This window comes from Natator depressus, chromosome 2, assembly GCF_965152275.1.
Source record: "Natator depressus isolate rNatDep1 chromosome 2, rNatDep2.hap1, whole genome shotgun sequence".
Taxonomy (NCBI): domain Eukaryota; kingdom Metazoa; phylum Chordata; order Testudines; family Cheloniidae; genus Natator; species Natator depressus.
In genome coordinates, this window is record NC_134235.1 from 59,436,519 (window position 1) to 59,464,463 (window position 27,945).

Consider the following 27,945-nt stretch of genomic DNA (forward strand, 5'->3'; position numbering starts at 1 on the left):
GGGCTGACTTAGTCAATGAAGCCAGGAAAAATAGGAGTATTTTAAACATAGATATTACCTGTTAGATGCAAGAAAAGATTCCTAATGCTATAAATAGATTTTAAATATGCTGTGGCAGTGTTTGCATACTGTACATAAATGCAGCATGTTGTTTTGGTATTCTACCTTCCTCTTCATTCTTATTTTAGACTCAGGTTGGAGAGTTCCTGGGAGACAATGATAAAATTAACAAAGAAGTCATGTATGCATATGTGGACCAACATGATTTTTCAGGAAAGGATTTTGTATCAGCTCTGCGCCTGTTTTTAGAGGGATTCCGTCTTCCAGGAGAGGCTCAAAAAATCGATCGGCTAATGGAGAAATTTGCTGCTAGATATTTAGAATGCAACCAAGGGTAAGCAGTACTTTCTAAACTGGGAGGAGAGGTAGATACGCTGAAGGGTAGGGACAGGATATAGAGGGACCTAGACAAATTAGAGGATTGGGTCGAAAGAAATCTGATGAGGTTCAACAAGGACAAGTGCAGAGTCCTGCACTTAGGATGGAAGAATCCCATGCACCCCTACAGACTAGGGACCGAATGGCTCGGCAGCAGTTCTGCAGAAAAGGACCTGGGGTTACAGTGGACGAGAAGCTGGATATGAGTCAACAGTGTGCCCTTGTTGCCAAGAAGGCCAATGGCATTTTGGGATGTATAAGTAGGGGCATTGCCAGCAGATCGAGGGACGTGATCGTTCCCCTCTATTTGACACTGGTGGGGCCTCATCTGGAGTACTGTGTCCAGTTTTGGGCCCCACACTACAAGAAGGATGTGGAAAAATTGAGAGTCCAGCGGAGGGCAACAAAAATGATTAGGGGACTGGAACACATGAGTTATGAGGAGAGACTGAGGGAACTGGGGATGTTTATTCTATGGAAGAGAAGAATGAGGGGGGATTTGATAGCTGCTTTCAACTACCTGAAAGGGGGTTCCAAAGAGGATGGCTCTAGACTGTTCTCAGTGGTAGCAGATGACAGAACAAGGAGTAATGGTCTCAAGTTGCAGTGGGGGAGATTTAGGTTGGATATTAGGAAAAACTTTCACTAGGATGGTGGTGAAACAGTGGAATGCGTTACCTAGGGAGGTGGTGGAATCTCCTTCCTTAGAAGTTTAAGGTCAGGCTTGACAAAGCTCTGGCTGGGATGATTTAATTGGGGATCGGTCCTGCTTTGAGCAGACGGTTGGACTAGATGACCTCCTGAGGTCTCTTCCAACCCTATATTCTATGATTCTTATTTTAATGCTTTTGTGAAACTGAGTAATGAGTAAGAATTAGTAATATGTGGCTTCATTGTTTTTTCAGGCAAACCCTTTTTGCTAGTGCAGACACTGCATATGTCTTAGCTTACTCAATTATCATGTTAACGACAGATCTTCATAGCCCACAGGTATGTTGCTATAAAGAACTTTCTCATATGTCAGGTTTCTTGTAAACAACATTTCTTGTACTTTAAATGACTAGGTGCATGTCACAGAATTTCTAACATGAGAATATTCAACTTTTATGGCAATGTATTTGTAATATTTTTGTGCTCTACTCTATACTAATGTACTACCTGAAGTCTAACATTAATAAGTCTGTTCCTTCTCAATAACACACACAATCTTTGTTTCTTTTGCTTCTGAAGTTTTCAGTTCAAGTCAGTTAGGCTATTCTTGCAGTGAGATGTCACTTTCTTAACTTTAATTGAATTGAGTTATAGTCACTGGTTTTTTTATTATTATACTACTGTCCTTAGTGACTGGTTTTACAATTAAAGGCAGAATTTTTGCATATACTAACTACTCTTTTATCATAAATCTGCCCTGGTTCCATCCAGTTTGAAAACTGAAAGAGATTCGTGTAGCTTCACCATTTGGAAAAATTATGCTTAAAGACCCCAGTCAGTGCAGCTCCTTTATAAATGCAGTACTCACCACATTTGAAATTATTAGAGTATTTGGTACCACCTCTGATTTAACCTTGAAAAAATAATAAACTCTTAGATTAGATAGTTTAGCCTGTGTGCCAAAATAGTTGTGTTTTTATGCTCATTGACTAATTTGGATCTTGGCTTAATCCCTAGCGTATGTTCATCAGTATCATGTAATGCCCACATAATGTCACCATTTCATATAACTGAGAGGAGAGTCTTGTCTATGCTGGGGAAATGTTTAAAAAAAAAGTCTTGGTTCAGCTGAAATAATGTTTAGCCCCTGTTGGAGTCGTAGTGTAGACTCCTGCTGCAAGACCCATTTGACCATGGTTTCAGTTATGCTTGCTTTAAGCATGCTTGCTAAATTGGTGGTAAAACAGGTCCAGCTGTGGGAGTCTTATCTGCTGTAGGGCTCCTACTGGTGGTAACACTGGTTCATCTGAACTGGTGGGATTCTTCTGTAAATTTTCTCTAGTTTCAACACATGCTGTATATCTAAGAAATGACTAAGAATAGAATGGTTACCACCGGGATGTTTCAGAATAAAACAGGATTATGGTACATTAACAGAGCATGAATAGGGAATAGTCTGCACTTGCCTGTGTATCAGTTTCGAGAATTGCTTTTTTGAGAGGACAAACTTTTTTTCAATTCACCAACAAATGGGAAAAGTTATCAGTTTGTTGGAAAAATGGATAGATTTCATTAGAGTTCATGAATCCTAGCATGATATGTATGAACTTTAGGCCAGATTCTTAAACAGATTTAGGCTTTGCTCAGCTGAGCGAAGCAATGGCTAGCCCGAGGGCAACCCACTATGTGATGGAATTTTCAGCTTTGAGTTAGGTGACTCCATGTTGAATAGGTTCCCTGTAAAGTGCCTGGGGATAGTTAAGTGCTTAAGAAAGGGATTTTCATAAGCCAGCCAGCTGTGTGGGGAGCTGCCTAAGCTATCCAGGAATGAAATGCAGGGAAAGGGGTGGGGAAAAGAAAGGGTCGTAAGATGCCTAAAGCAGTGGTTTTCAGCCTGTGGCTCGCAGACTCTTGGGATCTGCAGACTGTCTAAAATTTCCAAAGGGGTCCGCACCTCCATTTGTAATTTTTTAGGAGTCTGACAATGAAAAAAGGTTTAAAACCACTGGCCTAAAGGATATATCTATCTATACTGCAGTTAGACCCCTGCAGCTGACCCAGGCCAGCTGACTTGGGCTGTGGAACTGTTTAACTGCAGTGTACACATTTGGGCTAAGGCTGGAGCCTGGGCTCTAAGACCCTACAAGGTGGGAGGTCCCAGAGCCCGAGCTCCACCTTGAGTCCAGCATCTACACTTCAGTTAAACAGCCCCTAAGCCTGAGACCTGCAAGTCAGAGTCAGCTGGCACAGGTCAGCTGTGTGTTTTTAATTGCAGTGTAGACATACCCTCATTGGCTAACCTGCTGTACCTGCCTGATGGCCCAGAGATAAGCACCTCCCTCTGCTTGGCATCCACCAGTGGTGAACCCTCTTCTGGAATTAGGCACTGAGACAAAGTTCCTCCTCTTCTACCTTGGTGGGTCCTGTGCTTTTTGGCATATTTGCTCACTTCCGAGGTTCACGGCAGCCCTCAGTTTGGCCGCTTCTGCTAGAGGCTCAAACCTGCCATACACTCAGCTAACCTCATCACTGGCCAGCCTGGGGGAAATGGAGAACAATCTCCACAGTTTCTGTTGTCCCACGTAGTGGGTCGGGGACAGGCCAGATCCCTTTCCAAATTAGACCTTCCCTTCTGGGTTGGTCACAGACCAGGTCAACTCCTTCTGTGCCCAATCAGGAGTTGTGGGGGATGCAGGGAACCCGGGCCCACCCTCTACACCAGGTTCCAGCCCAGGGCCCTATGGATAGCAGCTGTCTACGTCTCCTGTAACAGCTCTCTGACAGCTACAACTCCCTGGGCTACTTCCCCATGGCCTCCCCCCAGCACCTTCTTTATCCTCACCGCAGGATCTTCCTCCTGAAGCCTGATCACACTTGTACTCCTCAGTCCTCCAGCAGCACACCTTTTCGCCCCCTGCTCCTTGCATGCTCCCCACTAACTGCTGGGAGGTCCTTTTTAAACCAGGTGTCCTGATCAGTCTGCCAGCCATAATTGGCTCCAGGTGTCTTAATTAGCTTGCCTGTCTTAATTGGTTCTAGCAGGTTCCTGATTGCTCTAGGGCAGCCCCTGCTCTGGTCACTCAGGGAACAGAAAACTATTCATCCAGTGCTCAGTCTATTTGCCTTCTACCAGACTCCGGTACCTTCCTGGATCCCAATAGGACCAGACTCCTGTACCTTCCTGGATCCCAATAGGACCAGACTCCTGTACCCTACTGGTCTGTGTCTGTCACAGCACCTATTGCAAGTCAGCTGCTTAGGTAGTCCACCAGCAGCTGAAAGTCTCTCTCTCTCTGTCCTGCTTATGCTCATCCTGTGTTTTCCTGTCTTTTGTGCATGTGCTGTGTATCCTCTGCCTGCCGGTAGCCTGCATCTGGCTCTCTTGCTGTGGGGTCTGACAGGTATCAGGTCTTAGACATGCTCAATATACACCTACAGGATCAGGCCTAGAGTGACCATAGTTCCCTATGCTGAATATGGGACACCTGGTAAAATTACTCATATTCAAGCGAGTTCAATGGCAGTCAGAACTGTGCAGTACCAGTGTTCAAATTAACATCAAATTGTGAGCCACGGTTAAAAAGAAGTACTGCATAGCTGGATTCTTCTTATTTTTTATTTACCTTCTTATCTTTAATGCTTTAGGGCTCACATGGGGAGAGGTGACACACACACCCCTGGCTGGGCCTCCAGGACAGACCTGCCTCTCCTGTACCTGATGCCGTGCCTTCCTGAGACAACACGCTGGGGAGCACGCAGGGTCGCATGTCCCCCCCTCCCCAGATTTCTGCCAGGCGTCACACCAGAATGTGGTCAGCAGCAGCAGCCTTTCAGCACTGTGCCGGAGGGAAGGGACCAGACGGGAGATGCTTCCAGCCACAGAGGAGGAGGGGCAGGGGGGAGGGATGACCTGGCCAGTGTCTTTGCAGAACTTATCTTTTCTGCACCCCCCCCACTCCCCTGTGACTGGAAGCAGCTTGTCCCTTCCTGCCCGCACAGTGTTGAAAGGCAGCTAACACCTCCAGGCTGGCCACTGACATAACCCTGATCAATCCAACCAGGGACTGGTTCTCCGCACAGTACTGGGAGTGGGACACACCCTGCCGGGGAGGATATGAAGGAGCAGTAGGGCTGGGGTTTGTGAAGGGGCAAAGCAGGGAGAGGACAGCGAGAGGGGGGAGCACATAGAGGGCTGATGGGTGGGCAGCAGAGGAGACATGTAACTGGCCGCACCCTAGCGCCTGCCTGCACTCACCAGCCACCGCAGTGCACAGCCAGTACCGGCCGGAAACGGGACAGGGGGCGGGGCCCTGCTGGCCAAGAGCCAGCACACAGCGAGGGGAGCGGCCGGCCCTGCCACCAGCCTTGCACACCCACCCCCATCGTTGGCCTCTGGACCCCCCGCTCACCACTAGTGGGCAAGTGGCTAGCAATCGGGGATCAGGCCAGCAGCAGCAGGACTCACGAGTACTGATGGGGAGGAGAGACAGAAAACACAGTACAATTTGCCCGTTTTAAAAAAAAAAAAAAAAAAGCTGGGGCTTGCAGAAGAGCTTAAATATGGGACTGTCCCTTTAAAAATGAGACATCTGGTCACCCTAATCAGGCCCCATTGGCAAGATAAGCATTCCCCTGCCTAGTTTAAAAATTCTGTTTTGGCGCCTCCAAGGCTTTGGTTTGAGCTAACTGTCCTAGCACCTCGTTACCCCCTGTGGGGTGGCAGCAGCACTTAGACCATTTTGAAAATGCTGACTGGCGGAAACTTAGCCATTTTGGGGGATTAGGTAACACCTGAGATGTGGCTTTGAAAATGTCAGTGGTGATTATCTGGTGGGCTTAGGCACCTATCTGCCTGTTTAGGTGCCTAAATCCATTTAAAAATCTTCCCCTTTGCTTCTGTCATTCATACTATTTGCTTCTTTTTGGTTTCCAGGTAAAGAACAAAATGACCAAGGAGCAGTATATTAAGATGAACAGAGGTATCAATGACAGTAAGGATCTTCCTGAGGAGTATCTGTCAGCTATCTATAACGAAATAGCAGGGAAGAAGATATCTATGAAGGAAACAAAAGAACTAGTAATACCCACAAAATCCAGTAAACAAAGTAAGTACCAGCAGTGTGTCAGTCGTCACAGAATAAATGTTGGCTCTTTTATTTCATAATGTGGGCTCCTGGTGTTAGGAATGTGGTGTACTAAACTAACAACCTCTTGTTTGTTGTTGCTATGAATAGTTGTTATTTGTTTAGCACCAGTAGTAATCTCAGTGCCATGCTATACACAAGTACCTACCCTGAAGAACATACATATTAAGAGAAACATGCAGGAAAGAATGCACTACGAAATCTGAAATGGGGTTAAATTTGCTTTCGCTTTCTCTCTCTCTCTCTCTCTCTTTTTTTTTTCTTCTTTCCTATCTTATAAAAAGTGAACCTATGATAATTAATTTTACAGGTTCTTACATATAGTACTAAATCATTCTTTCTGTGAACTTAGTATTTAAGAACTCTGGGCCCCAAAATTCCTGCCCTCTTTAAATTTAATCTTATTCTCACTTTCTTTCTCTCTGCCCAAACCCATCAATTCCTTTCTTGTTGTCGAGACAACGTGTGTGAGGTAATATCTTTTATTGGACCAATTTCTGTTGGTGAGAGAGACAAGCTTTAGAGCTACACAGAGCTCTTCTTCAGGTCATCTTCTTTTTGGCTTCAGTTATGTCATCTTCTGCAGTAATTGAGTGACTATATTTATTACCTTCTGTCAGTCCCTTTAATTTTGAAAGTCTGTTGTGCTCCCTTGAAGTCTTATCTGTTAAATTAAACTGGGTTTATTCTGACTTTATCTTGCCTCAGAATTGATATTGTTTAGTCCAGGTGTCATCTTTGTTGCTCTACACAGCACTTTCTTGGCAGCATAGTTTTTGCTGTTGTACAGTGATGAATACTGTATACAGTATTCCACATGAGACCTTTATAATAAAGTAACAGTATCACTTTTTGTTTTGTATCCTGTCCATCACCTATAGCAATATCTTGTTTTAATGCAGTAATGGGGTTTTCCCCACAATAATGACTCAAAATCTTGTTTTCATTATGGTTTATGATTGCTCGTTTTGCACACGTTCCCTAGATTGGTTCCTTCCTTAAATAATGTTTAAAAGCATTTAACTGTTGTTTGTCTTCTGGACCGTCATTTTAATGAGCCAAATGTTCTTAAATCTGATGGTTCCTCATTGTGTGTGCATTCAGTTTTCATATTTTCTGCAAATGTGAAGATCCTGTTTTTTATAAAATTATCCAATTTTTTTCCGGTATATGGTTTAATGAATGGTTCCAAAACTAGCCCCCCAGAACACTCTGCTCATAACTCCTTTCCAACGTCACAAGTCTCCATCTGTAGCTGCCTCTTTTTTTCCCTGCTCTTCAGCTTGTTTCTGTCCAGCAGCTTATTTTACCTTTTTATAAAGCCATTAAACTCTGATGAATTAAATGTTCCCTGAAAATGTAAGTGTTTATTTCTTTTTATTCTACTCTTTCTGGGTTGTCCCTCACTTTGAGATAGAGGTTTCAATACCAGCATGAAAAGGTGTTAAGGCACTTCGCCACATACGTTTGAGAAAGGGAAAAATATTTATTTTTCCACACTTAACCCTTCCTCATTGTGGTGGTAGTTTCATATAAAATCTCTGTCCACTTTGTGAAATTAATCCAACCCATGTACCTTGCTTGGTATTTCTTCTTAAAATAGATTGCTTCAATTCAGTCACAATCTTTCTTTGATTAATGATATAGATTATTTCCATATAGACTAAAATTAAGGTAAACTATCATTTAAAAAACAAACATTTCACTACTCACATACTTTTGTTATTAGTGTATTGATGTAATTTGACTTTATACTACAATGTAAACAAACAAGATAAATTCGCATCAACTTTTAGATTTCATTCATTTCTAAATGTGTCAGAATACAGCATTTAAATGATTAATGTAACAAAATTACTATTTTACTTACTTTCTGTGAGAGAGCCTTGACTGAAACACAAATGTAAAAGGAAAAAATGTGTTCATAGATGTTGCTAGTGAAAAGCAGAGAAGACTTCTGTATAACTTGGAAATGGAACAGATGGCTAAAACAGCAAAAGCCCTCATGGAAGCAGTGAGCCATGTTCAGGCACCTTTTACTAGTGCAACCCATTTGGAGCACGTGAGACCAATGTTCAAGGTGAGATTCTCATGTTCTGTATTGAAATTCTAGATGGGTATATAATGTTAACTTGGAACACTGTGATTGCAAGGCATTGTTAGAAATACTGTGGGATTCCATATTATTTCAGTGGTAATGTTTTGAAAGACCGAACTTCCAGAAGAGTAATCTAAAGCTTATTGGACATTGTTTCACCTTGTAAAAGAATTAATCAGAATTGTTTAAAAAAAAAAATCACATTACTTAATCTATCCTGTAAGCGTAGAAGTGTTTAAATAACTTGAGGGGGTGCTACCTGCTTGAGTTTATAACCTTATCTTGGGCTTAACACCACAGTTTTAGAAATAGAGCCCAGACTGATATTACCAAACCAATAAGAAGCACCATTTAGTTACTTTACTGAAAGATGGTGCCTGTCAACCTCATGCTGCTTAGGAATGATTAGCCTTCATTTGCATAAGTAACTTCTTAATATCTATTTTAAAAGCTTCCTACCTGTCCTCTTCCTTTCTCCTCCTTTCTCTCTGCTCCCCCTCCTTTTCCATTCTTGTGTGTTCTGTTATATTAATTTTGATGGAATAAATGGGCCCTGAGAATCAAAGATATTAACATGGCTCTGTTACTGTACAACAATAATTTTAAACAAGGTTCAGGGTTCTGAATACAGAGTCTTCGGTCTGCTTAGTACCATGGCGCGCGCCATTAAAAATCCTTTCAACCTTTTCGTAAAGATACAAAAACTAAAGGAAAGGCAGTTAAAGGATTAGAAATGTAAAGTATTAAATAAGACTTTTGTTTTAACAGCGTCCCTTGTCTCTTTTACCTTTAGCTGGATAAAGGCTTTAGGGGGGGAAAAAACACAACCCTGTTTGACAGTCTCTTAGATGGTTTTAAATATGGTAATAATTGTCCTTTCTGGGAAAAAGAGAAGAAGTTAGTTGAGATGGACCAGAACTCTTGTTGCTGCTCTTAAAATTTGATTCCGTTTCCTAGAAGACAAATCAAGACACAGACCCAACTAGGGAGAGAAAAGAACAGCAAAGATAGAAAATGCAGCTTTTGTCTTCGATGCTAATTTTTTTTTTTCAGCCTTGCTGCTAGAAAAACACAGGCATGGCACACAGTAGCCACTCTGAGAGCTGGCAAACTTATACTAGCATTGCACTGTGTAGAGCATTGTTTTTAGCTGTCTTTTTGGTCTTACTGGAGTATTGCAAAATATACAGTCATGGCTGGCTAAGTTAGACACAGAAGGCAAAGGAGAGGTGTAGGAAAGAGAAGGAAAAGGGTACATGGGTGGAGAGGGGTGACAACAGAAACCAAAATCTCACATCCCAGGTGGTGGTCGGGATTTAGCCAAAGCCAGTGGAGATGGTAGTGTCAACTGGTCTTTGGCCTGGTTTAGTCAGAACATCTTTCAAGATCAGGAGAACAAAGGCCCAGTGGTCTTACGTTGAATCCTGTGGTCCCAGGAGACTCTGGGGGTGGCAGCCATGACAATGAAGCGTACTTTTTCCAGTCCACCTGTTTCCCGGCCATCAAATGTCAGACAGCCTCTGCAGACAGTTTCCCCCTTAACGTTTCTTTTCTTTTAAGGACCCCCAAAAGGGAGTGATGGGTAAAATAATTCATCCTCTCATTATTTTGCCCACCAGTAAGGCCTATATTCAAAGGAGGAATTGAAGCCCTTTATCTACTCCAGCTAAAGCTGAAGAAAAGGGGTGTATTTTTAAAGAAAGTGTTTTTTTAATTTAAAAAGGAATTGCTCAAAAAGGTGGCAGGGGAGACATCCTCAAACAAGGAACAAAAAAGGTAGAAGAGGAATTGAGGAGAGTGTGCAGGGTAAAGGATAAAGAATGGATGAGAAACTGTAAATACTTGTTGAGAGAATATGGAAGGCAATAGAGTGCAGGGATTTGCATAGGAGGGAAATGACAATGCAATAGTCAGTCAGTAGCTGTTACACAACCCAGGTCTCTGGTTAAGAATTCCTCTTCATTCTGAGGGAGATTTAATTTGTTGTATGTAGTGTGTTGGCCAAAGGAAGTTCATTCTGACAAAACAGTCTGTTGCTTTTAGTGGAATTATGAATTTGTGGGCTCTTGGGTATAGTGAAGAGGTGTGCAATAACTTAAAATATTTCCTTGCTTTTTAGTGTTTGCAATGGGGGGAGTAGGTTAGTGTTTAGGATACATCTTTGCTAATGTGTGATTCTGAATTGCTTGTCCTTACCTTGGTGTAGATCTAAGTAATCTTCTCTTTGCCCCACTTAAAAACTGGTTTTCAGATTAACAGCTCCCAGATTAAGAATAGTCATGGATGGTTATAAACTGTTCAGGAAGGACAGGCAGGGCAGAAAAGGTGGGGGAGTAGCACTGTATGTAAGGGAGCAGTATGACTGCTCAGAGCTCCGGTACGAAACTGTGGAAAAACCTGAGTGTCTCTGGATTAAGTTTAGAAGTGTGTGCAACAAGAGTGATGTAGTGGTGGGAGTCTGCTATAGACCACCGGACCAGGGGGATGAGGTGGATGAGGCTTTCTTCCGGCAACTCACGGAAGCTACTAGATCGCATGCCCTGATTCTCATGGGTGACTTTAATTTTCCTGATATCTGCTGGGAGAGCAATACAGCGGTGCATAGACAATCCAGGAAGTTTTTGGAAAGCGTAGGGGACAATTTCCTGGCGCAAGTGCTAGGGGAGCCAACTAGGGGGGGCGCTTTTCTTGACCTGCTGCTCACAAACCGGGTAGAATTAGTGGGGGAAGCAAAAGTGGATGGGAATCTGGGAGGCAGTGACCATGAGTTGGTTGAGTTCAGGATCCTGACGCAGGGAAGAAAGGTAAGCAGCAGGATACGGACCCTGGACTTCAGGAAAGCAGACTTCGACTCCCTCAGGGAACAGATGGCCAGGATCCCCTGGGGGACTAACATGAAGGGGAAGGGAGTCCAGGAGAGCTGGCTGTATTTCAAGGAATCCCTGTTGAGGTTACAGGGACAAACCATCCCGATGAGTCGAAAGAATAGTAAATATGGCAGGCGACCAGCTTGGCTTAATGGTGAAATCCTAGCGGATCTTAAACATAAAAAAGAAGCTTACAAGAAGTGGAAGGTTGGACATATGACCAGGGAAGAGTATAAAAATATTGCTCGGGCATGTAGGAAAGATATCAGGAGGGCCAAATCGCACCTGGAGCTGCAGCTAGCAAGAGATGTCAAGAGTAACAAGAAGGGTTTCTTCAGGTATGTTGGCAACAAGAAGAAAGCCAAGGAAAGTGTGGGCCCCTTACTGAATGAGGGAGGCAACCTAGTGACAGAGGATGTGGAAAAAGCTAATGTACTCAATGCTTTTTTTGCCTCTGTTTTCACTAACAAGGTCAGCTCCCAGACTGCTGCGCTGGGCATCACAGAATGGGGAAGAGATGGCCAGCCCTCTGTGGAGATAGAGGTGGTTAGGGACTATTTAGAAAAGCTGGACGTGCACAAGTCCATGGGGCCGGACGAGTTGCATCCGAGAGTGCTGAAGGAATTGGCGGCTGTGATTGCAGAGCCCTTGGCCACTATCTTTGAAAACTCGTGGCGAATGGGGGAAGTCCCGGATGACTGGAAAAAGGCTAATGTAGTGCCAATCTTTAAAAAAGGGAAGAAGGAGGATCCTGGGAACTACAGGCCAGTCAGCCTCACCTCAGTCCCTGGAGAAATCATGGAGCAGGTCCTCAAAGAATCAATCCTGAAGCACTTACATGAGAGGAAAGTGATCAGGAACAGTCAGCATGGGTTCACCAAGGGAAGGTCATGCCTGACTAATCTAATCGCCTTTTATGATGAGATTACTGGTTCTGTGGATGAAGGGAAAGCAGTGGATGTATTGTTTCTTGACTTTAGCAAAGCTTTTGACACGGTCTCCCACAGTATTCTTGTCAGCAAGTTAAGGAAGTATGGGCTAGATGAATGCACTATAAGGTGGGTAGAAAGCTGGCTAGATTGTCGGGCTCAACGGGTAGTGATCAATGGCTCCATGTCTAGTTAGCAGGCGGTGTCAAGTGGTGTGCCCCAGGGGTCGGTCCTGGGGCCGGTTTTGTTCAATATCTTCATAAATGATCTGGAGGATGGTGTGGATTGCACTCTCAGCAAATTTGCGGATGATACTAAACTGGGAGGAGTGGTAGATACGCTGGAGGGGAGGGATAGGATACAGAAGGACCTAGACAAATTGGAGGATTGGGCCAAAAGAAATCTGATGAGGTTCAATAAGGATAAGTGCAGGGTCCTGCACTTAGGATGGAAGAATCCAATGCACCGCTACAGACTAGGGACCGAATGGCTAGGCAGCAGTTCTGCAGAAAAGGACCTAGGGGTGACAGTGGACGAGAAGCTGGATATGAGTCAACAGTGTGCCCTTGTTGCCAAGAAGGCCAATGGCATTTTGGGATGTATAAGTAGGGGCATAGCGAGCAGATCGAGGGATGTGATCGTTCCCCTCTATTCGACACTGGTGAGGCCTCATCTGGAGTACTGTGTCCAGTTTTGGGCCCCACACTACAAGAAGGATGTGGATAAATTGGAGAGAGTCCAGCTAAGGGCAACAAAAATGATTAGGGGTCTAGAGCACATGACTTATGACGAGAGGCTGAGGGAGCTGGGATTGTTTAGTCTGCAGAAGAGAAGAATGAGGGGGGATTTGATAGCTGCTTTCAACTACCTGAAAGGGGGTTCCAAAGAGGATGGCTCTAGACTGTTCTCAATGGTAGCAGATGACAGAACGAGGAGTAATGGTCTCAAGTTGCAATGGGGGCGGTTTAGATTGGATATTAGGAAAAACTTTTTCACTAAGAGGGTGGTGAAACACTGGAATGCGTTACCTAGGGAGGTGGTAGAATCTCCTTCCTTAGAGGTTTTTAAGGTCAGGCTTGACAAAGCCCTGGCTGGGATGATTTAACTGGGAATTGGTCCTGCTTTGAGCAGGGGGTTGGACTAGATGACCTTCTGGGGTCCCTTCCAACCCTGATATTCTATGATTCTATGATTCTATGAATATATATTCAAATGTGTCTCTGTCTATCATGGTAACACTGTCAAATGCAGAGCAGACTACCAGATGTATTTGGTAACTGAGAAGAGTACTCCCTGAGAAGGTGATTTACTCCTGAACCAACCTGGAGTGGGATTATCAGTTTAAAATCCTGCTGAAGTAGGAAGTACTTAGAGTTAATACTATAGGTTTCATTACACCTGGAATAAATCCTAATTATTCAACCACTTCCACGCTATTAGTAATAAAGCCCTTGCCCTTGATGCAACACTATATACCTCTGTGATCTTTGCTTCTGCCTGCACTTCAACAAACAGTGTCGGAACAAGGAGAAAGGAAGAAAGAGTATGTGAAGTTACTCAGAGCAGGGAGGGGTTGTTTTCCTCATCCCCAAGCACTGGAGCAGCACTCAGAACAAGCTGTGTTGTCAGGGCTGCACTGTAGAATAGAAAGAGGAGAGAGCTGAGGCTCTTCATAGGGCTGAGAGAGCAGGAAAAGCCCCAGCCCAAAGAGGAGAGAGACAAAAAGACAGGACAGAAAAATATGAACTCAATGAAGAGGAGACTCTGCAGAGGAACTGCACTGCAGGCCACAAGAGAGCTAGAGCAAAAAGGCCCAGCTCCCATTGGAAGAGGAAGGAAGCCACATGAACGGAGGGAGAAAAATAAGGTAGTTTAAGGGCACAGAAGCAGCAGAAAAACAGGATTAAAACAAGGAGTTTGCAAAGAAAAGTTCATTTTTGAGGTAAATGGAGTCAGTATTTCCACTAACCGTTCTAGAAAGTCTTAATTTTGCTGAGATGACATGGCTAAAATGAACAGGTCATTTTGAGCAGTTTCATGTTGCATCAGGGTTGTCAGTAACTGTGATGAGTACAAGTAAATGTCCTCATATGCCATGGAAGATGAGGCAGACAACATACTGATCAGAAGACTGTATGTAAAAACACTGATAAAACAGAGGATGTTTCACTGGGAAGGCTGCGCATCTCCCACAGAATATAAATGGCATCAGAGGGATGCTTGCGATGATGCAAAAATTTCAACCTAAAAAGCTCAAGAAGAAACACAAATTGAAAACCTGAGGAAACTCTGAGAGAAGACAGACAGGAAAAAGAGAACGGAAACATATGGAAGATGTGGTAGAACATCACAACATTCGTGCAAAGTGTGTCCAGCCTGAGAAGCAAAATACCATAAATGTCAGCAAAAGGGAAACTGTGAAGCATTAAGCAGGTCTTAAAAGCAGATGCTTAATAGACAATGCAAAAGAACCAGCGTAAGAGGTCCACAACAGAAATTGTTACGAAGCTGCCATTGTCGGATTGTATGAATGCACAGAACGGTGAAGGAGCTTGGTATTTTGGTGAAAATGAAGACTTAATACATTCTGCTAGCACAAATTCATATTTAAAACCGTACACGGTAGCTGGCACAATGGATTAGTGTGTTTGGCTTTTCCCATCTGGAGACATGGGTTCAAATGTCACTCTTGGTCACACCAACAAAAGAAACATTCATTGGTGGTTTCATTCCAGCCTTCAGTAAGCAGTTATCCACATCACTTCACCACCACACATAATCTGATGCTTTGATAGGGTGTGAAAATTATTATTGGTTTAGCTCAAAGAGTTGTATTATTAAATTAAAACCTGAAACATCTGGGAACTGGCTACCTTTCTGTCAATTTTGTGTTGCTATTGGGTGTTGTATTGAAGAGGTTTCTAGCCACTAAAGACAGGGCAGGGTGAGATATTTGTGAGGAGAAAGTCCCTCTTCACTGCAGTTCAGCCTGAATGCCTCATACATCCCAGCTCCCCACTGTCAGCTCCTGATCCCTCCACTGGGCCAGGTAACATCAGGAAGTCAAACCTGGGAAAGGAGAAAAAGATATGGAGCCAGCAGTCGTGTGCAGGCTCAGCAGTGCTGTGACATGAGTCAGGACAGAGACCATAAGACTTCAGAATGAGTAGGGAGTTGCACACTTTGGCTTTGTCTACAGTACACCCCACTGGTGGCAGTGTGTAATGTACATTTAGCTATGTGCTGCAGTGGAAAGCTCACTACGTCCACATTGTGGTGTGTAGCTACAAGTGTCAGTGAAAGGCTCCGGAAGCAGGGAGGCTGTGGGGAAAGGGTTCAGCATCTCCTCACTGCCAGGACCTTTTGTTGTGGTGAGGATGGGCTCCAGGAGTGGGGAGCTTAAAGGTGCTTTCACAGGTCTCCAGGAACAAAGGACATTTAATGTGATTAAGCAAATTCACTCAGATTTTAACACATCCAGAGAGGTACCATCATCTGGACAGGCTTGCATAAATTGGTTCAAATTGGGTTCTTCAAAGGTAACAGACAAAGAAAGCTTTTTGATAAATACCCTGAATGAGGGCCTTTTTTTTGTGATTGCACAAATGGGCTGAATCTTCTGTCCAGGTTGTGGGGAGCAATCCTTAAGGAAGGGTTGGAACAAACCTGTCCTCAAAATAGACAGACAGACACCTGGAAGACCTTAGAGTTGAGGTGACCTCTGATAAGCTTTTCATGATGCATATAGGTTCCTTTGTTGTTTTTAATAGGTTGTCTCTGTAATGCTTTCATCTTGTGTATAAATAGGCTTGCTTAGAAAGATCTGTGTGGCAACTCATAACTGATGGCAATTATACTGTTTATATCGTCTGAGGCAAAAGCGAAGCACAGACGCTGGTTTGTCTAGGGAGTCTGGCTTACTGGGAATAACACAGTGTAGGCAGGGAACAGTGCAGCCTGGATAAATGCCTGGCTGGAGGGAGATGTGGGTCTCCACCCAAGAGTGGTGACGGCTGAGGAGCCAGGAGCCTTGAGTTGGTGCCCTTGCTGGACCACAGAGTAGGAATACAGGTGCAGTTGCCTTGAACTGTGACAGACATTATTTATGGCTATGTGAATTTCATAAGGATTTTTAAAAAACTTAAATTGATCCATCTAAGTTAAGGAATGTGAAGTCAGTCACATAGCATATGTAAAATAACAAACTTCCCATTTTTATCTATTCAGTTTTTTCAATTAAGATGTCAACCCATTTTAATATAAAATTTCCTTTCTTTACTTTGCAGAGAAGAATATCTGCAAAACCCATCTTTTTTTTTTTTTTTTTTTTTTAAAGAGAGAAAAACCCAAAGCTTTAATGTGAGCTTCCAGTGGATATATCTCTTCCTCTTTGAGTTTCTAATTACTAGACTCAGTTCCAAGACATTCATCCTTTTATCATTCCCAGTCATTAACTAATCGTAAGAACCAATAATACAGCTTAATGTTTAGAGTCAGCGATCGGAATCATAATTATTCTCTCAAAGTAGTGATTACAAAATAGTAAAGAATAAATATTTGCTTACTCCATCCTGGCTTTCCTCATATCTAGGCTCTGTAAACATTCTCAAATCTGTATGCATATCTTTTCCTGTTAATGAAGTAGTGAAACTTATAACCTAGTGATGTTATATATCATGGTAAAAATAAGTACAGATGAAATTCACCTTGTGTGCCAGCACTTAAATCCTCAAAATAGGACTTATGCTTCATAAGGGATGATTTTCATCCGAAATGAGCAAATGGTACATTTTAAAGAAATTATAGAAATTTACCATAATGTGGATCCAACTGTACGTGTAACACACCAAACAGCAAAATTGTAGTATGCAAACAGTGTCCCATTAAAAACACTCTTAACGACTTATAGTACTGCTGTCCACATAAACATTATGGAAAATCCCCGTGTGAAAAGAAAAGGAAAAAGATGTGTGCTAAAGTAATAGAAATCTAATCTCCCCTTCTATCTGTTCAAAATTCAAACTGAAGTACTGAAAGTTATGTCACTGAAGGAATGTCGGGATCCCCTTCTCTGGAGAGGGGAAAAACTGTCTTTCCTTCTATCTCCACCACTTGCACCTTGGTAGGGATGATTGTTGTATAGTTACGTTTTTTTCATCGTATGAAAAACGCCAAATAGTAGTTAGCCATGCTGTTTAACTAATATAAAATCATTAATTTTATAATAATATGCTATAGATAGCTGGGTGGAGCAGCCTATCTTACTTCCCCTAACAAGTAAGGCACGCATTAGGATAAATATTTTCATGAGTAGCTTTTCAAGAACTCTACAGTTACCTTTTTTCAATCTGACTCTTAGCAATTCTCTGAAATTGTGTGTGTAAGGACGGCACTTTTCAGCAAATTTGAATTGCTCCTTCCACTGTGCAATTAAGCTTTGGGGCTTTTGTCAGAACTTATATACAAATATATATATTTGTTTCTGATTATGCAAAGAATTATGTATGCATACGGAGAACTGTTATATAGATAATATAAAAACAATATCCACTATATATAACTGACACACAGCTTCTCTCTTTTAGAACCCATGGCACATTTACAATAAAAAAAAAATGCTCTGGACAAGACTGCATTGTCACTAGAAAGTGTGTGTCTGTATTACACTGCAGTTGGTCCAAAATAATCTTCTCCTTACCTTATAACTGTACTATTACTCCTTTTCCGTATTTCCACTTCCCATTTCTTTTTAGTAGAAAGTCCACTCCGAAGTTGTTGTTGATTAAGCATTTTGGTTTTTCATTTTTCAGCGAGATACAGTGATGTTTATACCTCTTTTTCTGTTGGAATAAAGTTTTCTCTTATTGAGATCGAATATTAAAAATTAATGTAATGTGTGTGGTTTTATTGTGTTCCAGTTGGCATGGACACCATTCCTAGCTGCATTCAGTGTGGGTCTACAAGACTGTGATGATACAGAAGTTGCTTCTCTTTGCTTGGAAGGCATACGATGTGCAATCAGGATTGCATGCATTTTCAGCATTCAGGTAATGTTAAATGTTAAGATTATACGAGAATATTTTGGTTTAGGTGCTATTAATGGAATCGTAGTACATTCACTAAATTCTTTACATTATTACCTGAAGATGTAAGTACTGCAATACCCAGTGACTTCCTTGTTCCGAAGTTATTACTGTACCTGGTTTTAATTGAGTGCATTGAGTTTATTTTAAATTCTAAATTGCTTCATCTGTTGTTTGTGAAACTTTACATGTTTCCATATATATAGGACTACAAAGAAGAGTTTTCAGATGAACAAACTTTTTGAATTTTCATCTTAAGCCTTGCCACAAGAGGTTCTGTTTCTTAACATGAATCTTTTTCAAATATATTGTGTAGCTGAAAAGTAGTAGTTCACTGAACCTTGGTGGAAAAATTGCGCTCAACTTTAGAGAGAGACCATAGCTATTCTGAGACTTGTGCAATTGGATATCATTTTAACTCTATGGCACTGGGATTGTCTTTCCAAATATAATGCACTAATGCATCTTCCATTAAATGGGATGTCAAGAATTCCAGACTCACTGGCTCTAGTGGATAATACTGATTAAACTTGGGAATAAGTTTCTTTTCTTTAAACTCACAGCTGTTGAACATAATATTCTGCCAGTATAGGGAAATGGCCAATAAATGTACTGATCTGCCATAATCTGTGAGTATATGTTGGTGGTTGGGATGAAGGCTGAATTCTTTTATGTTTGACACCACAATTTTAAATGAGTCCACTGAAAATAGAAAATAAACTTTTAATTATTAAAAATGTGATCCCTAAGCTAAACACATTTACACTATCGTGCTGAAAATAGTAATCTCTCCCTTATAACTTTTTTGCCACTCAGTAATTGCCTTCTCAAACTAGTAATAGGTGTGTAGGAGTTTCTCTTAGCAGAAACCAAAGTCTTCCACTTTCGAAAGTATTATGGGCAGCAGTGAACTATCTTGCCATCAGAGAATAACACAGTGCAGCTGCAGTATGGTGTGATATTTTCTTTTGAGCAAGTGTATTGGCAACATGGAAGGCAACCTGGTCAGCATAAATGTCCTTAAATTGTGAAAAGCAACTAATAGCCCATGAATAATTTACTGAAAGCAGCATCTCAGAATTTTCAGTATAGACTGAGGAACAGCTCCTTGGAATCGGCCACTGTCAAAAGTTAGGGATTTGTCTTATTCACTTTGTAGGTTGCTCCTTGTCATTCAGGGCTTTCTGCTTATTTTTCTGGATTGATCCTTAATCTCAAAGGAAAATTTATTGCTTTTTGCTGCTTTTCCCTCTTAAGTGAGGACCATGATATTACCTTCAGGTTCTGGAGAGTTCTGTATCTTGGTTGCCATTAAAATAATTATGGTCTCTAAGCCCTGATCTACACTGGGCGGGGGGGATCGATCTAAGTTATGCAACTTCAGCTACATGAATAATATAGCTGAAGTCAACGTACTTAGATCAATTTACCGTGGTGTCTTCACCACGGTGAGTTGACTGCTGCTGCTCTCCCGCCAACTCCACCTGCACCTCTCGCGGCGCTGGAGTATAGGAGTCAACGGGAGAGCACTCGAGGGTTGATTTATCACGTCTAAACTAGACGCGATAAATCGATCCCCGCTGGATCAATCGCTGCATGCCGATCCGACGGGTAGTGAAGACATACCCTAAGATACTGTGGTTTAGACTAGAAAGTTCCTATTGTGCAAGATTCTGATTAGATCAAGTATTGTCCATTTTGGACATAAGACTATTTGGGGATGTAGGAATGGTTGGTAAATTTCCCTTATAAGAATTTTTGAGAACAAATATGTTGTCTGTCCCATGCTAAATTTTTCTCCCACCTTCCTGCTGGTGCTCTCATGTTATGTGTCAGTCTTGTTGAAGAAATATAGATGAGTTATTACCCAAGATCACTTTCTAAGAACAGTCAGTATTTTATGCATCATGATAAAATCATAACATTGATAGCTGAAAGGGTCTCTCAGATTTTATGGATTTTTCCTGAACAGCACAGTACAGTTTTGTGAGCCATGCATCCTCATCTCTGAGCATAATAAAATCTCATTTTTAAAATCTTGTTTTCATTATTATGGTTTTAAAGTGAATCTGATGCTGTAACACAGGTCTGTCTTGGGGCTTTCACTCCATATCTTGTACCAGATCATAGAATCATAGAAGATCAGGGTTGGAAGAGACCTCAGGAGGCCATCTAGTCCAAGCCCCTGCTCAAAGCAGGACCAACCCCAAGTAAATCATCCCAGCCAAAGCTTTGTCAAGCCAGGCCTTAAAACCTGTGAGGATGGAGATTCTATCACCTCCCTTGTTAACCCATTCCAGTGCTTCATCACCCTCCTAGTGAAATAGTGTTTCCTAATATCCAACCTAGACCTCCCCACTGCAACTTGAGACCATTGCTCCTTGTTCTGTCATCTGTCACTACTGAGACCAGCCTAGCTCCCTCCTCTTTGGAACCCCCTTCAGGTAGTTGAAGGCTGCTATCAAATCCCTTCTCACTCTTCTTTTCTGCAGACTAAAAAGCCCAGTTCCCTCAGCCTCTCCTCATGAGTAATGTGCCCCAGCCCCCTAATAATTTTCGTTGCCCTCCGCTGGACTCTCTCCAATTTGTCCACATCCTTTCTGTAGTGGGGGATGCAGTATTCAAGATGTGGCCTCACCAGTGCCGAATAGAGGGGAATAAGCACTTTCCTCGATCTGCTGGCAGTGCTCCTACTAATGCAGCCCAATATATCGTTAGCCTTCTTAGCAAGCCTTCTCGACTTCTTGGCACACTGCTGACTCATATCCAGCTTCTCGTCCACTGTAATCTCCAGGTCTTTTTCTGCAGAACTGCCGCTTAGCCAGTTGGTCTCCAGCCTGTAGCAATGCATGGGATTCTTCCGTCCTAAGTGCAGGACTCTGCACTTGTCCTTCTTGAACCTCATCAGATTTCTTTTAGCCCAATCCTCCAATTTGTCTAGGTCACTCTGTACCCTATCCCTACCCTCCAGCGTATCTACTTCTTCCACCATATTAGTGTCATCCGCGAACAATCCATTCTATCATCCAGATCATTAATGAAGATGTTGAACAAAACTGGCCCCAGGACTGACCCCTGGGGCACTCCACTTGATACCGGCTGCCAACTAGATATTGAGCCATTGATCGCTACCCGTTGAGCCCGATGAGCCAGCCAGCTTTCTATCCACCTTACAGTCCATTCATCCAATCCATACTCTTTGACTTGCTGGCAAGAATACTGTAGGAGACCATATCAAAAGCTTTGCTAAAGTCAAGGTATATCATGTTCACCGCTTTCCCCATATCCACAGAGTCAGTTATCTCATCATAGAAGGCAATCAGGTTAGTCAGGCATGACTTGCCCTTGGTGAATCCATATTGACTATTCCTGATCACTGTGCTCTCCTCCAAGTGCTTCAAAATGGATTCCTTGAGGACCTGCTCCATGATTTTTCTGGACTGGGGTGCTCAAGGGCTGTGCTTAATTTGCGTATTTCAGCTCACCTATCCTTTTTGGTTGATCTCATTTGTTATTTTTCTCTCCTTCTACAGTAGTGGTGGTTAGGAAGAAGACGGCGTCACTCTTTTTCTCTCCCATTCCATGAGGGAAAAGGGAACATCTGCCATGAGAAGAGTGCCTTAATTTCCTCTGTTGCTTTTCTTTTCAAGGGAGATCTGACTCTGACTGCTGAGTCTTTTTCGTTCAGCAATCCCTCTTCACCTGATGGTATCATGGGAGAGTGTTCCTCTGATTGAACTGTGCTCACTCTGCCTAAGCCCAGAGTAAAGTGGAATGCCAGTCAGTATTGAATATGGCCCATTGAATTATGTAATCCCACAGGTCTACTGGACATCTAGCTATAAAAGGGTCTGATACTGCTGCCAGTATTTTCTACATGAAATAAATTAGCAGTAAGTCCTTAGACTTCATATGCACTGGAATTTTTATAAACCTTGCAGACCACACAGAATTTCTGTTTGCTACCAGTTGGCCATTGCTGACTTCTTATCTGAGGGTTTTCACAAATATAGAAAAGAGGTTAGATTATGCCCAACAAAATGGATGTCTATTCTGGTTGTATCTCATTTTATTCCAGCTCTTTTGCCCTTTAACTTTTATCTAAAAACCTGCCTTATAAATTCCCAAACAGCTCGTTGCATTTTGTAATTAATATCTTAGGTTCACATGATAGTTGGGGTTGTAATGAGCTTCCTTTTCCAAAGAATGTAGTTTCTGGCCTTTGGCCTCTTCATGGATAAGCCATCCACACAAATCAGTTATACACATGTAGAAACCCCTTCTCTTGTACTTTGTAGCTCTACTCTCTTTGCATGGAAGGTAGGTCAGTCACTCACCTACCCAGGAAGAGTTGCTCCTACACTCAGATGTTCTAGAGCTCTGGAATTGGGTTATAACAAGTTCATTTTATAGTCGTTCTCTTTCTGAACACACAGATACATAATGTAAGTCTCTGCCTTCAATTAATAAATCTCTTAGGTCGTCTCTCTGAGGACTTCTGCTGACAGACTTTTACCAGCACATCATGGCAAGGCAGCACTTGGGCATGGGCAATAGCATCTCTCAACTGGGGAAAGGCTGCTGGGGAGTCGTATCTTTTTTCTCTTACAGCGTGCGTGTCTCTCATCTGGTGGGGTGTCTTGAATATTTGTTTACATTTTGTATTTTAAGTTAAGATAGTGTCTGGTTTCAGAATAAATTACTAAAAATCACATGCTGTAGACTGCTACATGTGACACCTTACCTTCCCAGGTTTACAGTTCTACAAGGAGAGCCTTATGCCATAGCTCATTAGAGAAAGAGAGGGATGCTTTAATTTAATATAATGCTTTTGAAATTCAACTGTATGAAACCTACCTTATTTTCTTCAGTAACATATTGGTCCTCATTGAAAACTCCACTGTCTTTAAGTGTCCGTATTACTTAGCTAAGAGATTTTGTACGTGAGTTTAGCAGCAATCAGTATTTAATTTCATGACTGTAATGTCTCCCTACTTTTCAGTGTAGTTGCCATTGAGGTATTGCAACCAGATATTTGAGGTTGAAATCTGTCAATATAAAGGGTAAGCTAGGGATATGGGCCGTATAAACCAAATCATAATACTGCATAGATGGGTGGTGCATACAATTATTCAAAGAGTGGGCATGCAGAACTACATTCCTAATACATCTTTCAAATGTATTACTATATTTGGTTCATTCCGATGTGGACATAGGGTTATTATAAGAGAGATGGTTTCAAAATAAAAATTAATGTCTGAATGCCTCCATAATACATAAAGGAACCAAAAGATATTTAGACATTGACAAGTTATGGAAACTAACAGAAACAACTCATTTTTGTTTCCCTATGTAGCTTGAAAGAGATGCTTATGTCCAAGCACTAGCAAGATTTACCTTGCTTACAGTGAGTTCTGGTATAACTGAAATGAAACAGAAGAACATTGACACAATAAAAACACTTATCACAGTGGCTCATACAGATGGAAACTATTTAGGAAATTCCTGGCATGAGGTACAAGAATAGTTCATTCTTAACTATAAGAAAGTATGTTCATGAAAATACATTGAATTTGTATGCAGTATTACTACTGGGGGAATTTTGCGCCACTGCACACATGCAGAATTTATGTCCTCCACAGATTTCTTTGCTTCCCTGCAGAAAAATAACTTTCTGATGGGGCTACAAAGGGAGCTGCAAGAGCAGCCACATGCCCCTCCCCAGCAGCAGCACACATACTTTGTTTAGGTCGCCTGGAGCAGCCGGTGGAGAGGTAAATCACTGCGATAGCGGAGTGGGAGGGGCTTGGTCACACACACCCCCCATCTGCCCAACCTCTGGGCATCCATACCCAGACCCCCCACCAAGCCTCCCTCCCCTGCACCTGAACCTCCACTGTGCTGAACCTCACCTGCTGCATCTGCAACCCCCTGCACCCAGCAGCTGGTAGTCCTGGCTGGGGTGGGGGAGGAGCACACTTCCCCTGCATGGAGTCGTGAGTACTGGATCAGACCCAGCCCCAGAAATCTCCCTTGGCTCCACCCCCCACCCCATCACTCCTTAGCCACAGTGGAAAGCTGCTCCCGTGTCCACCCAACCCCCATGCATCTGGATGCTCTCACACCGATACACACCCCTGCTGAGCCTCCCCATCCCGGCCCCAGAACCCTGGCTGAGCCATACCCGCCTGCATCCTGACCCCCGTCCTTGCACCCAGACCACACCTCACTGAGCACACACACACACACACCTGAACCTCCCTCTGCTCCCAGACCACCCCCTGCACTCGGACCCCCCCCATATCTGAACCCCCATCGCTGGACCCAGACCACCCCCTGCTGAGCCACCCACACTGGATCCCCCCTCCCAACGAGTCCCACCCTGTATGCACAGGGACCACCCTTAGAAGCCCCCCACACCTGGAGCCCCACCCCACAAAGCCCCACTCCCTCAGCACCCGGACCCCTTGCTGAGCCCCCAACACCCAGACCCCCTGACTGAGCCCCAACCACCTTCACTTGGACCCCCTCTGAGGAGTTCCTTTGTCCCTGCAAGCAGAACTCCCCCTCTGCCCCCCGCCAAGCCCCTGTGCATCCAGATTCCCCCCACCCCGGACCCAAATGCACCCTGACTGCCCCACACAGAACCCTCTCACCCCACATCTGGATCCCCCCACACTAAGCTCCTCTACACTTTGATCCTGCTGGGCTGACCCTGCCTTCCCACACCTGGTGTGTCAGGGCCCCAGGGTGTTTCTGGGGAAGGTCCAGCTCTTGCACTGTGTCAGGGTTGGGTGCAGCCTCACCGCCATGTCCATGTCTCGGGGGGGGAGCTGCACCGTGATCTCCCACCTCCATGCAGCCAGTGGTCTGTGCTCCCCAATGTTGGAGCCTCCACATTGAATTTTATATGTCCATAAATAAAAGAATTTTGCAGAATTTTAAAATAGCATGTGACAGAATTTTTATTTTTTTGGCGCACAGTTCCCTCAGAAGTACAGTGGGTTTTGAGTATGTATGTATATAGAGTGGGTGTTTATATGTAAACAGTCATTTTTGTTTGTAATTTTATTTTGTGTCTGCACAGACTTGCATATTTTGGACCCAATTCTACAGCCCTTACATGAATAAAGTTGCAGGATTGGGTTCATAAAGCAAAGTGATAGTAATTTTATTTTTAAAAGATTACTGTTCATTTTTGTCATATTCTATGTACACATATAGTCTGGGTGTGTAGTATGTATGTGTGTAAATGAGAAATTTATTTTTGAAAACACTGAGATCTGCCCATTTATAAAGAATTTTATAAAAGTGAACAGGGATAGTAAATATTTTTAAAATCCACTTCTCGCTGTTAAGTGGTTTCTGTGTTTTGTGTTAATTTAGATTCTGAAATGTATTAGTCAACTTGAGCTGGCACAATTAATAGGAACTGGAGTAAAACCACGTTACATCTCTGGAACAGTGAGAGGCAGGGAAGGTTCTTTTACTGGAACAAAGGATCAGGCACCTGATGAATTTGTGGGCCTCGGATTAGGTGAGTAATGTGAATGCTCTAAGTATTTTAGTTATCCAGCTTCGTATGGATGTATAATATTTGAATAAAGTTTGTTCTCAGCTTGTGGTTGCCAGTGACTTTTTTTATTGAAGTGAGGCATAATGATAAAAAAAAAAAAAAAAAAAATCATTTTAATACTTTATTTATTAAAAACATTTCTGCTGTTGCTAATACAAATGCAGGACTGAGATTGAGATATTTACTCCCAAATTAAATATTTTCAAGAATACTTATGATTGATTTAATGTCACTTTGTGGGGGATACAGAGTGGGAAATGGCATAAAAAGACTTGAATGCAATATCTATTAATAATATAGTAATTTCTAAGAGGAAATTGAAATGTAACTGATCACAAAAGTACTTCATACTAAAGGTATTGTGTTGCTAGATGAGCAATATTGCTAATTCGCTGTACCAAATATATGTCCGTTTTGCCAAACTTGCATACAAATATAATCGGGGTGTAGATTTATGAATGTAGATTGATTGGTGCCCCTTGTGGACTTTTTGTGAGAAATATGTAGGGTGGATTGGTTTAAATTACAATGATTTAAATTATTTAAATCAAGTTTTAAACTAATTTATCTTAATCTGTTACCGACTTAAGTGGTTACTTTGTTATAGGAAAGGTAAAGTTTGGAGAGCCAAGCTTCATTCCATCAGTGAGATTCTTTATTTTTATATTATGATAAAAAGTGGATGTTATATTTCTGATTAATTACAGAAACTTGTAATTCTTTAAAAGATGTGCCATCTTCAATGTTAGATAAATAAAGCCATTAAAACCAACATGTTGGAACATTTTTATATAATTGAAAATAAAACTTTCTTGAATTCACTCCCATTCTATAACAACAACAACAAAAAAAGCCAAACAAATATACCAAAAAATCTAAATTAAAATTAAGATGCAGTTCAAGAAATCTGTTTGAGAGTGGGGAGTAATGCAACAGTAAATCCACGGAAACAAATGAAGTTTGTAGATGCAATTCAGGCACTCACTACAATGCCCAGTTCTCTTTCTCATGCACCCAGGCAGACCATTAAACAGAAACATTCAATTTATCTAAATCTGATTTTAATATGATGCCAGACTCCCTCTTGCTTCATGAGAACAGCTTTCCACACTGTCTGGTGAATGCTTGAGTCTTGGCTAAAGGTTTCTCTGTCTTGCAACACTTTTCCTGGAGCTGTTAGGATTCTGTTACTAGCTCCCTGGTATTGCTCCCCAGCCAGAGGTCTGAGGGCTGTCGTCCCAGTCTATTCCATAGCCCAATATCAGCCCCGACTCCTGAGCCAATCCTTTTCCCTAGCTCCCTTTGTGACCTTCCTCCATCCATTCTCCCCACACTGCTAAGGGTTTTGCTATTGTTGCGGTACACAGTATTCTAGTCCCTGTAAAAGAATGTTTACAGCTTCACTGCCCAGGATAGTCCTCTCTTGAAGCATGCAAGTCCAAATTAATTTACCTTTGTTTTGGTTTTATTCTCTTACACTGCAGACTTGCATTTTAATTTGCTTCCCACAGTCACTCAAGGTCTCTTCTGGCATTACTGCTTTCTAGCAGTATTCTTCCTGTTAAATATGCTAGTATGTATGCCCATCTATACAGGCATAGTTGTTTTTCAAGGAAAAATACTCATGTCTAAGGCTACGAATTAATCACGGGCATTTTTAGTAAAAGTCATGGACAGGTCATCGGCAAGAAACAAAAACTCATGGCCCATGACCTGTCCATGACTTATACCATAAATCACTGATTGAATCTTAGGGGTGGGAGGGAGCCCACAGCACCGGGGGATGACCTCCATCAAGCTCCTCCATCAGCCTCCCCAGTGGAGTTAATGAAAAAAGATTTAGGCTTAGGAAAAGAAGTTTAAAAGTAAGCAGAAACTGAAAATACTCTGGTTTCAGAGTAGCAGCCGTGTTAGTCTGTATTCGCAAAAAGAAAAGGAGTACTAGTGGCACCTTAGAGACTAACCAATTTATTTGAGCATAAGCTTTCGTGAGCTACAGCTCACTTCATCGGATGCATTCAGTGGAAAATAGTGAGGAGATTTATATACACACAGAACATGAAAAAATGGGTGTTATCATACACACTGTAAGGAGAGTGATCACTTAAGATGAGCTATTACAAATACTCACCAGCAACCACATACCACACAACAGAACC

At 42.4% G+C, this 27,945-nt stretch overlaps 1 protein-coding gene across 2 annotated transcripts in view; it reads left to right on the top strand.

Moving 5' to 3' along the window:
* The window catches only part of ARFGEF1 (ARF guanine nucleotide exchange factor 1), a 183,734-nt gene that overhangs the window by 117,298 nt on the left and 38,491 nt on the right, over positions 1–27,945 (top strand). For both annotated transcript variants that reach the window (XM_074944269.1, XM_074944270.1), the window contains exons 16-22: positions 189–394; positions 1,344–1,428; positions 6,023–6,194; positions 8,162–8,313; positions 18,046–18,174; positions 23,567–23,725; positions 25,597–25,747. In XM_074944269.1, the coding sequence (XP_074800370.1) occupies positions 189–394; positions 1,344–1,428; positions 6,023–6,194; positions 8,162–8,313; positions 18,046–18,174; positions 23,567–23,725; positions 25,597–25,747 (1,054 nt within the window). The remainder of the gene's footprint in view (positions 1–188; positions 395–1,343; positions 1,429–6,022; positions 6,195–8,161; positions 8,314–18,045; positions 18,175–23,566; positions 23,726–25,596; positions 25,748–27,945) is intronic.